At 38.2% G+C, this 13,825-nt stretch overlaps 1 protein-coding gene across 2 annotated transcripts in view; it reads left to right on the top strand.

Moving 5' to 3' along the window:
• ABCC8 (ATP binding cassette subfamily C member 8) overlaps nt 1-13,825 on the top strand; it is a 77,280-nt gene that overhangs the window by 51,750 nt on the left and 11,705 nt on the right. For both annotated transcript variants that reach the window (XM_054067250.1, XM_054067251.1), the window contains exons 22-29: nt 2,783-2,920; nt 5,291-5,416; nt 6,112-6,211; nt 7,215-7,462; nt 8,452-8,612; nt 9,725-9,794; nt 10,479-10,636; nt 11,835-11,927. In XM_054067250.1, coding sequence (XP_053923225.1) covers nt 2,783-2,920; nt 5,291-5,416; nt 6,112-6,211; nt 7,215-7,462; nt 8,452-8,612; nt 9,725-9,794; nt 10,479-10,636; nt 11,835-11,927 — 1,094 coding nt within the window. The remainder of the gene's footprint in view (nt 1-2,782; nt 2,921-5,290; nt 5,417-6,111; nt 6,212-7,214; nt 7,463-8,451; nt 8,613-9,724; nt 9,795-10,478; nt 10,637-11,834; nt 11,928-13,825) is intronic.

The following is a 13,825-nucleotide window of genomic DNA, read 5'->3' as shown; positions in this document are numbered from 1 at the left end:
CCAAACAGAAGAACAAAATGCAAGCATTTAGGGTATTTTGTGAGTAATGCACACAAAATGTTGTGCTTCACTTGGCTAAGCCAAATGTGCACTGTTTATTTTATATCTGTTGCTACCTAGCTTGCAAGTAGGTAGCGTTTTGTAAATGCTGCAGACAGACAGATAGGTATTAGGATACAAATTGAAATGCTGATGCTTCCCCTCTCAGTCTATTGAAATTTCTTTTTGACCCTTGTGTTTATCTTTAGTACTTAGAAATTTAATAGTTGCAACTGTATTCATGAAATTCCTAAGCTGTCTCAGGCCTAAAATTAATGTTGTCCTACGTCTGGGTTGTTTCCTTTCTGCAGCAAACTAAGCGGTCTTCCCACCCTGAACTGCTTGTTGCATATCCTGTCCTAGCTTCAGAAGAAGTGCTATGGAAAAACACGTGAGAACAGGCTCTAAAAACTTAGTAGGTGGAAAAATGGATGCATCCTACACAGTTGCTAGGAGTGAGCTTGCTGGCTTTCCATTTTAGAACTTCCTTCTTAGCTTGTTTTTCAAGGAGTTCTGAATCCAGCTGTTACGACAGAAAGACACGAGTCACATGGGATTAGAAAAGCTGTGAACGTTAGAGGTCATCCCTAAAAGTCTGGGATGTTACTTAGACCTTTCCTTGTAATTAGGCTGGTCGGTGTGTGCTTCATGTGTAAGGGCATCTCCAAGAAATGACAGGAATGTAGGAGAGTAGAAAGCAATTGGGCCAGGTGCCACAAATTAGCATATCTAGTCTTGGGCTGCAACTTTGTTTTGTCACTTTTGTCCTTTTGTGCAGGACACTCAATAATCTCCTTCCTAAACAGGTTCTCTTATGGTTTGGTAATGTAGAAGCATCTAGCAAGAAACTTTTTCCCAGTTATTAATCTTACAAGAATAACCAGGTATCCTGTGTGTTAGCATCTGCAAATGCTTGGTTCTTTTAAAACTGATTTTGGAAAACAAATGCTTATGAAACTTCTCTCTCACAGGCATACACCTCATATTCAATAACCTTTCATATTCCTTCAACTTCTTGTGGTCATTGCAGATATGAAAAAAAAGGTTATGAAGGTTATGTGATAATTCATTACGTGTTTTATTCCTAATGACATCCAGCCAGCATGTTTTATTTGTCATATGTCGGACTTGGGTTTTTTCAGGTGTTTTGTAATCAATGCAGCGTTACAATCATATATGGTGAGTGATGCCTTAATGACCAGTCTTGCCTGACTCCACGGTGCAATGTCATGTTCTCTGAGCTGGCATTTACAGTACAGCATTGTATACAAAGTGGCTGTGCACAATCTTGGGGCTCAGAATGATAGATAAGTCTATGCCAGATCAGAAGAGTATAACAGTAAAGCTGACAACACACATCCTTGCTCAGTGAGCACAGCACACACACGGTTGCACATACCTTGTTGAGAATAAACTATGTGCCACAATCTGAAGTTATAGTGTTTCAAAAGCACTTTTTAAGTGTTTGACCTTACGATGCTCTGATTTATTAGAATTTATCTTACTGTTGATTTCAAACAGTTTTGGTTTTGTAGAAACCAAAGTATTGTTGCATGAAAGCAACTGTAGTGAAGTATCTAATGCAGTCACAGTATAAATTGTTGCAAAATTGAAAGGAATAGAAGTTCAAGGGGATTTCTAAAGCACTCACCTTTTTGCTTGTATCTCTCCATAACTAGCTGCTGGCGATGATGTCGCTCAGAGAAAGCAGAGCTAATTCAAATTCAACCCTACTTTGTCAGCAAACATCTGGACAAAAGAAAACAAAATTTGATTTTTAAGAAATCCTGGTGTTAGTGTAACATAGTCATAAAATCGTTTGGGTTGGAAGGGACCTTAAAGATCATCTAGTTCCAACCCCCCTGCCATGGGCAGGGACACCTCCCACCAGACCAGGCTGCCCAAGGCCCCATCCAACCTGGCCTTGAACACCTCCAGGGATGGGGCAGCTACAACTTCCCTGGGCAACCTGTGCCAGTGCCTCACCACTCTCACAGTGAAGAATTTCCTCCTTATGTTTAGTCTAAATCTGCCCCTCTCCAGTTTACAGCCATTTAAACATTCCATAGTATAAAATGATAATACTAAATAAATCCTAAACTCAGTACTGGTAGTGCATGCAGGAATAATAGATTTGTAATTCCATATAAATGGAAGTAAGTAAACGAACCCTCCAATAGACAGTATGAATTAGTTTATACCTAAATTAATTGCATATAATTTGTTGATTCAGTAATATAATCTAAGTTGCAAATTAAGCGTCTGAGCAGAGTCATCAAACTGATGAGTATTTCTCCTTTTATGATTCTTTGTTCATAGGGTTTTGATTTATGTATCAATAAAAATCAGAAGGCAATTATGTACAAGGGAAATAAAAGTGTGCTCTTTGTCACTCTCCCTGGAGCAGAAATATGCCATAGGCATACTTTGCTGTATTGTCTTGAGTCTGACTGAAACAATGTACTGCAGTTGTGTAGGCTGTGAGGCACATCTGTTGAGAGGAGCAGTTCCTGGAAACCCTCAGAAAATCATAGCATTTACACAGCTAGTGTTACTGTATGTCTGATTACTCGCTGCAAAAGGACAGTTAAGAAAACCATTCCTCAGAACAATCTTGATCTTTTGATGGCCTTTTCTGATTGTCTGTATTGATCTAATTGATTTTACCAGTATTAAGATCCATCACTTTCATTAATTCCAATAAATGCTGGCTCCAAAAGCTGACCTCTTTTCCTCATGACAGGATGATCCATTTTCTGCACTGGATATCCACCTAAGCGACCATCTCATGCAAGAAGGAATCCTGAAAATGCTGCGGGAAGACAAGCGGACCATTGTGCTAGTAACTCACAAGCTGCAGTACTTACCCCATGCTGATTGGGTAAGAAAGCTCCTCCCATTTTTTTCAGAGGCGGCAAGAATATGGAATGAATATGTCTTTCTACAAACAAGGCCTTTGCTTCATCTCTCCAAGTGATCGTTTAGTGAGAAGAGACATAGTAAAGATATTTTGAAAATTAGCCTGGGAGTTTGGAGTGCCATAATTTTGGGATTCCCATCTTAGAACGCCAAAATAGGCTGGATTTTTATACAGCTAGGCTGCATTTAAAATATATTGAGTTTCCAAAACCATTAGTTACAGTATATTGGGAAATCTTGTTCATTTTTTTAATTTCAAAACAGTGAACTGTCCGAGTAACGTATTTGCCTCTGGAACATTAGTAGGAATGTGTCACTGTTGTCATGGAAAAAGGTATGTTTGTGGGTATTGAAGTGTATGAAAATACAAGGAAAAAAACAGTATTTCATTGTGGTTAGTCCTAGTACATAATGTATCAAGAACATTTTTACCCTTTGTGTGTTGGCAAAATTTTATGAAATGTGTAGTATTCAATTGTTTTGTTAGGTTTCTTTGATATATCTGGAAATTTACTGAAAAATTGGAGGTATACTTTCTATAACATTTTACAATTGCAAATGTCAAAGAAGCAAATTAAGTAGGATAACGAGCTTTGATTTTTTGGAGTTTCTTCTATTTCATTGGTTCACGCTGGCCTTGAGCTTAGTCCTCCTACTGTTATTCAGCTACAACATCATAGGTCTTCTTGCCCACAAGGATTGATGACTGCAGTTATGCCTCCTAGCGGGACTTCTCTCATTTGCAGCTTGCGCAAACTATAGCGGCTGTTACTCTGTCTCAACAATAATCGTGTTTCAGCTGCTCTCTTCTTCTGATTGGCTTGCTGTGAAGTTGTAGGCAGACATTAATTTTGTTCTGATCATGTTTTTGATGGGCGGCATTTATCTTTTGTGGTGTCTGCTGTGACCTTGTCACTCAGCTCTACATCACTTCTCAACACAGTTCTGGTTTTCTAGTTAGTGTCTCTTGAGATACAGAAATTCTCTGCCTTCTTCCCCTCTCTGTGAGATCCATTTTAGCTTTCTCTTTTTCAACTGCGTTTTCAATTGTTGTATTTGCATTTTTTTAAATACACACAACTATGGCCTTGAATCAGTATGATCTTTTTCATTTTTGTTAGGAATATCAGACTTGCTTCTAGATGTTTGTTGCTTTATGAGATACTCTGTGGGAATTATTTTTATTACTTTCTAATTGAGTTACAGCTTTATGAAATATACTGTTCCAAACATCCTGTAGACTGGAAGGATTTGTATTAAATTTAGAACTTAGAAATATTCATTAAGAAATAGTTCAGTTTTTATTTATAAGGACAGGTCTCATTAAGCCTTAGCAAATTTTGCCCAATGGACTGTAGCAGCAATTTTTATTTTGTTAAGGATTTTTAAATAAAACTATAATTTCAAGTATGTGATGGTCCTCCAAAATCTTTGTAGCAAAATCCTCGGAAGAATTCAAGGTCCAGCCCAATTACAGGCTTCCTGAATAAATTGACCAGAAAAAGATACTTGATTGCTTTATTTTTATTTTTGTCTTGTGTAAATTCTTAGCAGTAAGAGGAATAGAGAATTTCCTCATCCCTGGCCCATGGAAATTTCTGAGTTTCCAGGGAGAGAGAAAAATAAATACTGCATTAAGTGTTTTCTAATGATGTCACGTGGGTTTACAGTCCACACGCCTCATTTTCCAATTCTGCTTGTCACATCTGAAGTGAAGGTAGTTACACTGTGTATATAATGTAGTTACACTGATATAAACTGGAAAACGCACCCTTCAGACTTTGTCTTACGTATATGATTTTTTTAATTTCCTGAACTCTGTCCCCTGTTTAAGCTTTTAAAAGCTTTAGGAATTCAAATTCCCTAGCTGTTCCTTATCAGGTCCACGATATCAAGCAGACGGTGGAGCCAGCATGCTCAAATCTAATTGCCTGAATGAGGGCAAAACATGCTGTGCACAGTGTGTTGCTAAAAGCGTTTTCATTTCAGGAGGTAAGAGAACCCTGAAATCTTATCCTGCGAATTACTTACATTTAGGAAGAGTAATGCACTTTCCTGCCTGCTGACAGGGACCCTGTTCTTTTTTCTTACTTAAAAGCAGCCTTCCTTTCTGAGAGCATAAAGTTTGGAAAGTTTCTGGTTTTGCAGCATCTTGAGTAAAGGGGATAAAGTCAAGAGATGACTTTGCTGTCTTTTTAGAAGACTGATTTGTTCACAGAAATATACTTTATTTAAGAAAAGAGAAAATTCTGTCCAGGCACAGTAACATAGCTTTGAAATAAATAGAGAGATGTGGCTATTTATCTTACCGCTTGTGTTTCTAACTTTTTAGATAATTGCCATGAAAGATGGTAACATCCAGAGAGAAGGAACACTCAAGGACATTCAGAAATCAGAGACTGAGCTCTTTGAACACTGGAAGACATTAATGAATCGACAAGACCAAGAGTTGGAGAAGGTTTCTGTTGGGCAGGGAAATCAGCATTTGCAAAAAAAGTGACTTTTTTTTTCTTAGGTTGAAAGCCTTAGCAAGGATTTACATGCTGTGTGTGATTTTTTTTAACTCAGTATGAATGTAGCATTACTATTGCCGTTATTATTTATTTATAAAGATAAATTCCTTCATCAGGACATCTTATACTTCCTTGATACTGTTGCATCTGATCCATTCTTGATAGGAAGCTCTATCGAAATACTTTTGTCTAAAGAATATTAAAAAGGGCCATTTTAGGAAAAGCATTTTTAATGTGTAATACTGACAACTACTTCTATAAATATTTCTGAATTTAAACATTGCACTGGGTTTTTTCAGTTATGCCTATATTGAGCTTTCTAAATCATTAACACATTTTTTCTGTAATATTATAACACGGGAAAGATGAGATGGTAATCTTAGTTCTTATTAATTTAGGGATACCTGTCCAAATTAAGGCTCCAATAGGGTTGGGATTGACAGCCTGAAATTAATATCAAATATCTAATTTATATGCATTGATATTACACGGAAGTAGCAAATCAATCACTTAGGAACACCGGCTGTAAGAGTCTCACTTTTATTTTTCACTCATGTTCTGATTGGAAGCAAACTTTGTCACAGCTAGTATTTTTTAATTTATTCTCTGGTTGAAAACATATGAATTGTCCCCTTTTTAGGAGACTATTATTGAAAGAAAAACTGTTTTGGAAAGAACCAATCTTCAGAGGACTATGTATTCCCGTGAAGCACTGCTGAAAGATGATGAAGAGGATGAAGGTAAAAGAGCAACCTTTAATTCCAGTACCACTACATTACCGTTTCATGGTTAAATTATATTAGAATGAATTAACATAAGTCAAACTGGTAAGAGAATAATAATTCCTTTGGTGGGTTGTGATTCATAAGTGTGCTGTTTCCACTGATTTTACCGCTGGGCTACAGTGATTTCCAGCATTCAGAAGTCATAGCATCCTCCAGACTTGATTTGATAATGAAAAAGGAGTAACATGGAATAATTTATGCTGTGTGAGCTTCAAACCTGTCGATAGCTGAGCGCACTTGTTTAAGGTTTTACACAGGGAAAAATTGCAATTCATTTTTATCAAGCCAGTACTTCTAAATTACAAAAATGTGGCTGAATACATTGGGCACCTAGTTCTAAAGGGTTTTTGCATCTTCTTAGAATCATAGAATCACCAGGTTGGAACAGACCTCTAGGATCATCAAGTCCAACCATTCCTATCTGGCACTAAACCGTGGCCCTCAGCACCTCGTCTGCCCATCTTTTAAATACCTCGAGGGATGGTGACTCCACCCCCTCCCTGGGCAGCCTCTGCCAGTGCCTGGTGACCCTTTCTGTGAAAAATATTTTTCTGATGTCCAGCCTGAACCTTCCCCGGCGCAGGTTGAGGCCATTCCCCCTTGTCCTGTCCCCTGTCGCTTGGGAGAAGAGGCCAGCTCCCTCCTCCCTGCAGCCTCCTTTCAGATAGTTGTAGAGAGCAATAAGGTCTCCCCTCAGCCTCCTCTTCTCCAGGCTAAACAACCCCAGCTCTCTCAGCCGCTCCTCATAAGACTTGTTCTCCAGCCCCTTCACCAGCTTCGTTGCTCTTCTCTGGACACGCTCAGCAGGTTGATACATGCATGTCTAAGCAGATAATTTCACCTTAAAGCCACTCTTTATTCTGTGTGATAAGACCTGTTCTGTAGCTGCCACTTGCCAGTCTCTATGAAAGGTGTGTACAAGTTCAGCGTGGCTGTACTTTCTTTGTGCATATTGCAGAAGAAGTAACAGAAAGTGATGATGAAGACAACCTGTCTTCAGTGCTGCATCAGAGAGCAAAGATGCCCTGGAGAGCTTGTGGCAAGTACCTCAGTGCAGCAGGAATCCTTCTTCTGCCACTGCTGGTTCTGTCCCAGCTGCTGAAGCACACGGTGATGGTGGCCATCGACTACTGCCTGGCACGCTGGACCTCGGAAGCCATCTCTGGGAAGACAGAGCAAGAGCTGAGAAACTGCTCTCACTGCGAGGTATGCGACTCCTCATTGTCCTTCCTCTGATGATAACTGGTGGTCAGCTCCCACTGCCAAGCTCTGCTCCAAGATTTGTATACAATGTGCTATATTTCTAGTAATAAAGCCACTCCAGAGTATTTTGAAGGTTAATGCATTTTTGGATACACAGTGCAATAACACTAAGAATAGAGTTCTGCGCATTGTTATTCTTTTTTTTGCTAGATTTTTTGTATTTTTATCATCTAGCTGATATGCCTAAACCTTGGTCTCCAAAGTAATTTTTACATTGTAGTGCTTTTTTTCTTTTTCCTCTACTTTTGCATTCTCACTGCAAATTGGGCTGCAGATTTTGTAACATATGTGCAACATGGATTTTTTTTTATGCACCCTTTTTTGTGTGACTTTTTTTTATTAATGAATTCCACATGGAACTGATCAGTGTCACCTAGCAGGGTACTCTGTATGTATAAGGCAGTAGTGGAGGGATTTTGTTAGAACTGGGTTTCTTTGTTGGGAATTAGTAACTACAAATAATCCACTTTAATGTTTTGGAGGTGCATGAATGATTTCACTGGATTTATGCTTTCATCTGTAAAAGATACTGTATTAATGCTAGGTTTTAATATTAACTTAATATTTCAAAATAAAAACTATTCCATTCTGTTCCTGTTAAAAAAAAACAGACCAAAATAACAAAGCCATAATAAATGCTTTGAAGATGCTTTCTTCCTTCACATAAAATTATTAAAAATATCTTTTCAGGGGTGATTGTAGTATTTTGTGATTTAAAATTTCCGATTAAACTCTTATTTTCATGCACACACTCCTCTCTCCAATGGATAATAAATTTTGGTTGAAGATTGTTGAAAATCATTAGCAGTATAATTTAAGGAGGAAAAAGGGTTTACTCCTTCCATTTCTTCAGTCCTGTGTTTGTGTTTATACAATAAATTTTAAACATAATTTACAGTGAATTATTTTGTTACCCTTTCTTTGTTTCTTAGGATTTCAACCATTCTCCATACTCCAAAGTTTTCAGCATTCTCTGCTGTCTTGGGATTGCATTGTGTCTTGTGACATCCATTGCAGTGGAGTGGACCGGCTTAAAAGTCACCAAAAAGCTGCACTCTTCTTTACTAAATAAAATTATTTTGGCTCCAATGAGGTATTCCTCTGATTGTAATACAAATTGTATTGTAGTAATTTTGTGTTTCTTACTTCAAGGCAGTCTTCTAAGGACAGTTTTTTATTAAGAAGAGACTGTGAGGGGCGTTTTTTTTTTTAATATGTCATTAATAATCATCAGGTATCAAACTACTGAGTGATCTTTGAAATGCTACCGAGGCTGCTTGGGTTCCTACACACCAGGCAAATGCCTCTCCTGCCTGCGACTTTAGAGATTTACTTCCTTGCATATTTAATTTCTCTTTGCTGTTTCTAATTAGGGAGAAAACAGTTCATTCATAGCTTATATCCTAATCATTGGAAATATTTAGGCAGTAGTTGTACAAGCCTCTGGAAGATAAAGAGCTTAGACAAGTGTTGTCACAGACCTCATTAGAGCACACTGGGATGCACAGATACCTTTGTTTCATACGTTAGAAAGAAAACTTGGGCAGGAAAACAAAGGCTGTAGCTTGATTCAGATCTGCAGCTGTTACTGAACGTTAAGCAAAATACCTTCATATTTTTAAGTTAACTGTATTTGACCCCGAAATCATTAAAGGAACGTACATGGAAAACCTGAGACTTTTTTTAAAAGTCCCTTTTATTTTTTCAAGATAGAATTAGGCTTCAGGTTCAGCTTGAGTCATGGAACCTTTAACAATTACAGAGCAATGATGTATTTTGCCTTTTATATAAGCAAATATAAAGGAAAGGTTTTTCTGATATATTATTCCAACAATCGTTCATATGCATTTCTATTCCCAGAGGAATGCTTGACTTGTGATGTAATGTTGTTTGCATTTTTCATTAGTAGAAGAGGCTTCAAATTGCAAATCCGAAAGGATGTTTTAAAATGTAAATCATGTGATTTGCATATCTTAGGCAGTAGAGGGAGCTGAGGACAAGCTTGCTTTTGTTGCACTACATTCAAGACTGCCATTTTATTGGAAAGCCATGGTTACAGGGAAAAATGACGAGGTTTGCTCTGGTTCAATTTATTTGCTCATGTTTGAGATATAGAACCTAGCTTAAGGAAGACAAAACAGAAAGAAAAACTACCCTATTCTATTACCTGTGTCGTAATCTCTCCCGTTTCTTCTCTCATGTTAGATTTTTTGAAACAACACCTCTGGGAAGTATATTGAACAGATTTTCAGCTGACTGCAATACCATTGACCAGGTACTGAATGAATATGTTCAAGCTTCCAAGTTATCCTATCTTTCCCAGTCTGAAAGACTGTGGATTTTCATTTGACATAGATTTTGATGTATAATTTTGACTGCTATATCAGTTTGCATAATGATTTTCTAGGTTCAGAATTAATTCCTCATCTTAAATGCACATTAAAAAAACATTTAGGATATTAAGATACCCTGCATAGAAAAGGGAAGTGAAATTAGATCAGCAATGATATCCCCAAATTAAGAGGATCTACTTTTATTTTTAAAAGTGGGTAACATATTCACTTGACGCACCTGAGCAAATTAGATGAGAAAAAGGCAATCGCTGTTGCTCAAAATAGAATTGACTAACATTCAAATTATCAATATTTAGTCCAGATTGCACTGCCAGCTCATAGGATTGATGCAGACACTGAAATAGTCTGTTGCATCTCATCTGTAATCCCCTGACGGAGGATTGTAGTCCACAATGCAGACGTATGAAGCAGTGACATGGAAATCCCTTCAGGTTTTCCCAAAACCCAGCAGTTGTCAATTCAGAAGAAGACCTGTATGCTTAGTGCTTCAAATCCTCGACATTTTTCCCCTTGTGTAAATGGGATTATTGGAAATGAAATAATGCTGGTTTAAACTTGATATGTTATGGAAGACTCTGTGTGCTTATTCTTCTTTACCTATACAGCACATTCCAGCTACCTTGGAGTGCTTGAGTCGTTCTACTTTGCTGTGTGTATCTGCTCTTGCTGTTATCTCGTACGTCACACCAATGTTTGTCATTGCCCTGGTTCCCCTCGCAATCATGTGTTACTTCATCCAGAAGTACTTCCGAGTCGCCTCACGGTAAGGGCATAACCAGTGTCATTCTGGTGATAAAAACACCTTCTGCAATGCAATGATTGCATTGCAGAATTGCAGTGCTAAGGATCATCACGTCTAAATGCAGTCCTGTCAAGGCCATGGCCCCATCTGAAATTGAGCAAAATTCACTGTGATGAGAATATGTCGTTTTAGAAGTGCCTTTGTCTGCAACTCTTCAAGCAAACTTAAGGGAGGCATGAGAAGGATCTTTGTCCATTATCAAACTTTCTTAGAGTTCATAGGACTCAGAAAAACAATTGGATTGTCCATCCCAAGGGCTGCATGCTGGTCATGTCCAAGAAGATGTGATGACAGGAGAGTGAAATTGATGTCTGCCTACCCAGGTGGAGCTGGATATCTGTAAAGCCAGAGAGAGGCTGGAGAATAATGTATAGCCATGGTGATACTGCTGCCCATTAGAGATACAACATGCACTTGTTCCGAGTGCCTTGTAGTTTTTAACAAGTTGAAAAATTTTAGCCATACCTCTGATTTTTCTGCTTCTATAGTCATACAGCCTCCCGGCCAGTGGCACTTAAGAAGCATTTGCAGCAATGCTGCATTTATCCCTTCATGTATGCGTGGATTGAGAGGGGAGTCTGCAACCAATTTACTTGCTGCTGGAAAGAGCTGACACTCAATAGAATTTCGTTCCACATGTGCTTCCACTGATTTGATGACTAAATGTGAAACTGAGAGGCAAAACCTAATGTTGAGTGGGGGCTCTCATTTACTTTACTGGGTGTATAAGCTATACTCTTAGCTCAGTGAGAAGTCGTGCTGTCGTCTAGGAGTGGAGAGGGGACAGAAAGGAAGTTGCATTTTGCTTTCAAGCTCTTTTTTACAGTATTCCATTAAATTTATATTCAGTGTAGAGCCATAAATGTCTTTCAATAAACAATATACAATATAGGAATATAGGAGAAACAAGAGAAGGCAGCAAAGAGAAAAGACTCATTCAGAACTCCAGGACTGTTTGGATTCACATTTTAAAAGAAAAATCCTCCTGCTTTCTTCATTTCCTGCTCAGAGACATGCAGTAGTGACTTGCAATCTGTCCGAACCTTACATATATAATTATTGTGATGATATTCCCTTTCTCTTCCTGGGCCTGTTTCAAGAGAATAACTGCACAACAAAACTGACTTTTTTACACAGTTCTTTTCATAACCCTCTGCAGGGACCTGCAGCAGCTGGATGACAGCACTCAACTACCATTACTCTCCCATTTTTCAGAGACTGTTGAAGGTCTTACCACCATTCGAGCCTTCAGGTATAGCTTTTTAAGAAATGTACATTATCTTGCTTTTGAATATCTATCTCTGCTTCTGTTCTGCAATTGTGTAGATGTAAGTAATGGTTATTTGAGTCCCCAAAACACTGAAGAACAACTTTAAACATTTGGCATGTGAATGGGGTTGCTGTAGAATTACAAGCTAATGTGTCAGCTGTCCTGCAGTAACTCTCCATACACTTGCACACAACCTGAAAAAAACTTGTGGGCAAATGTGATTTAAGAAGCTAAATTAGCCTACAATTAGCACAGCATGTGGTATGGCAGTCTGTGTGCAGGGACAGTTTCCATGGAACACCTAATACGCACTAACTTGTTATTTGTATGTGAGTCGATGTCCTGGTAAGATAAACTGTGCATGTTAGTGACTTCAAGGATACAATAGCACCCAAGGTTATTTTTCAGGTTGCCAGCTGAAAATGTTGTTGTTTGTACTGATTTTGATAATACACAAGCTGGAGACAGTCTGTCATTGCCTGATTTGATTTGTTTTTCTGTCTATATAAGCTCGCAGGGGAGCAGCCCAGGAATACCAGATAACGTGTCTGGGTTGTGATTGTGTGACAAAAATGGCAGTCACACTCATACTAGTAAAAGTACCAATAAAACTACTGCTGAGCTTACCAGCTGCCTTCCCTACAATTGATTCTATTCCTGTCTTTTCCCAGTTGACTCAAATGTGATCGTCTTCCACATTCATCTCATTTAGGTGTCTATGCTTTTTGTTGGTTAATTATTACTGTTACCATTCTATCTTTGAAATAGTAGTGCCTATTCCTCCTAATGCATAATTTTAATTTTATAGTAGCAGTAATCCACAAAGTTAACTTTCCTTAAACTATTCTAAATAGCTTATAAATAGCTCAATGAAAGAACAACCAATTTAAGAGTTTGACCCTTTTTCGACAGAAGATAAATTCCTGAAGAGTGGTAGAACAGCATAATATTTTCTATTATTTATTACCATTAGTGGATATTTAATTTCTTAAGTGCCAGCAGTGTTTTCTAGTTTGTAGCTACATCTATGTTCAGTCTTAAGAAAATTCAGTTTCTCTTCTAACTTGCTTTTCTTATTTCTCCTACTACTTCAAGAGGCTCTTCAGAGTATTATGACTGTATATTTTCAGCTGTTGATACAATAAATAATATTCAATGCCATCTAGCTAATATTTTCATTGATTCTTCCGGTCACCTTGAAATGAATTCCTCTCCCAAAGAATTTTTGGTGCTTCCTTCTTCTTAAATCCTGCAGTAACTGATGTGTGTCTGACCCAATAGCCACGTGCATTAAGTTCTGTATTCCATTTGCCTGCCAGCCTCCCACATCAGCTGGTAACCTAGCTATTTTTAGGAGTGTGTAGCTTTTCGACTGCCTAACATATTAGCACGAGTAGACTTCAGACTTGCTAGCTTAAGCATCCCTAAAAATAACACTAATTCAGGAATCCAGTCATAAAGTTAGGAGGCGCCAGTTGTTCCTGGAGTGTCCTTAGCCTTGGTAACTCTGTCCTGCACTGATTCAGTATGAAAAAGGAAAGAAAAGTACAAAAAATCTAGGGGAAGGTTGAAGAGACAGCTACTCCTGCAGCTGTAAGGGCACCTTCATCAGATGCCCTGGCCAGATTTATAGTTTTCTGTCTGGCACTTTAGATAGCATTGGTGCTAAATAATCAATAAAATGTAAGTGTGTAGGCTGCTGCAAAGACTGGTTGGTATTCTGAGAGACCTGGTAATCTAAGGACACTTCCAGAAGAGAAATTCTGATATTTCTACAGTACTCCACCAACAGTGGTAACTTCGCATCCCCATTCCAGTGCATATGTGTGACTGACATGTGATGCATACCTCACATCGTCTAAGGCATATCTGCATCTTAT

This window comes from Cuculus canorus, chromosome 5, assembly GCF_017976375.1.
Source record: "Cuculus canorus isolate bCucCan1 chromosome 5, bCucCan1.pri, whole genome shotgun sequence".
Lineage (NCBI taxonomy): Eukaryota > Metazoa > Chordata > Aves > Cuculiformes > Cuculidae > Cuculus > Cuculus canorus.
This window is presented reverse-complemented; position numbering and strand designations above follow the sequence as displayed.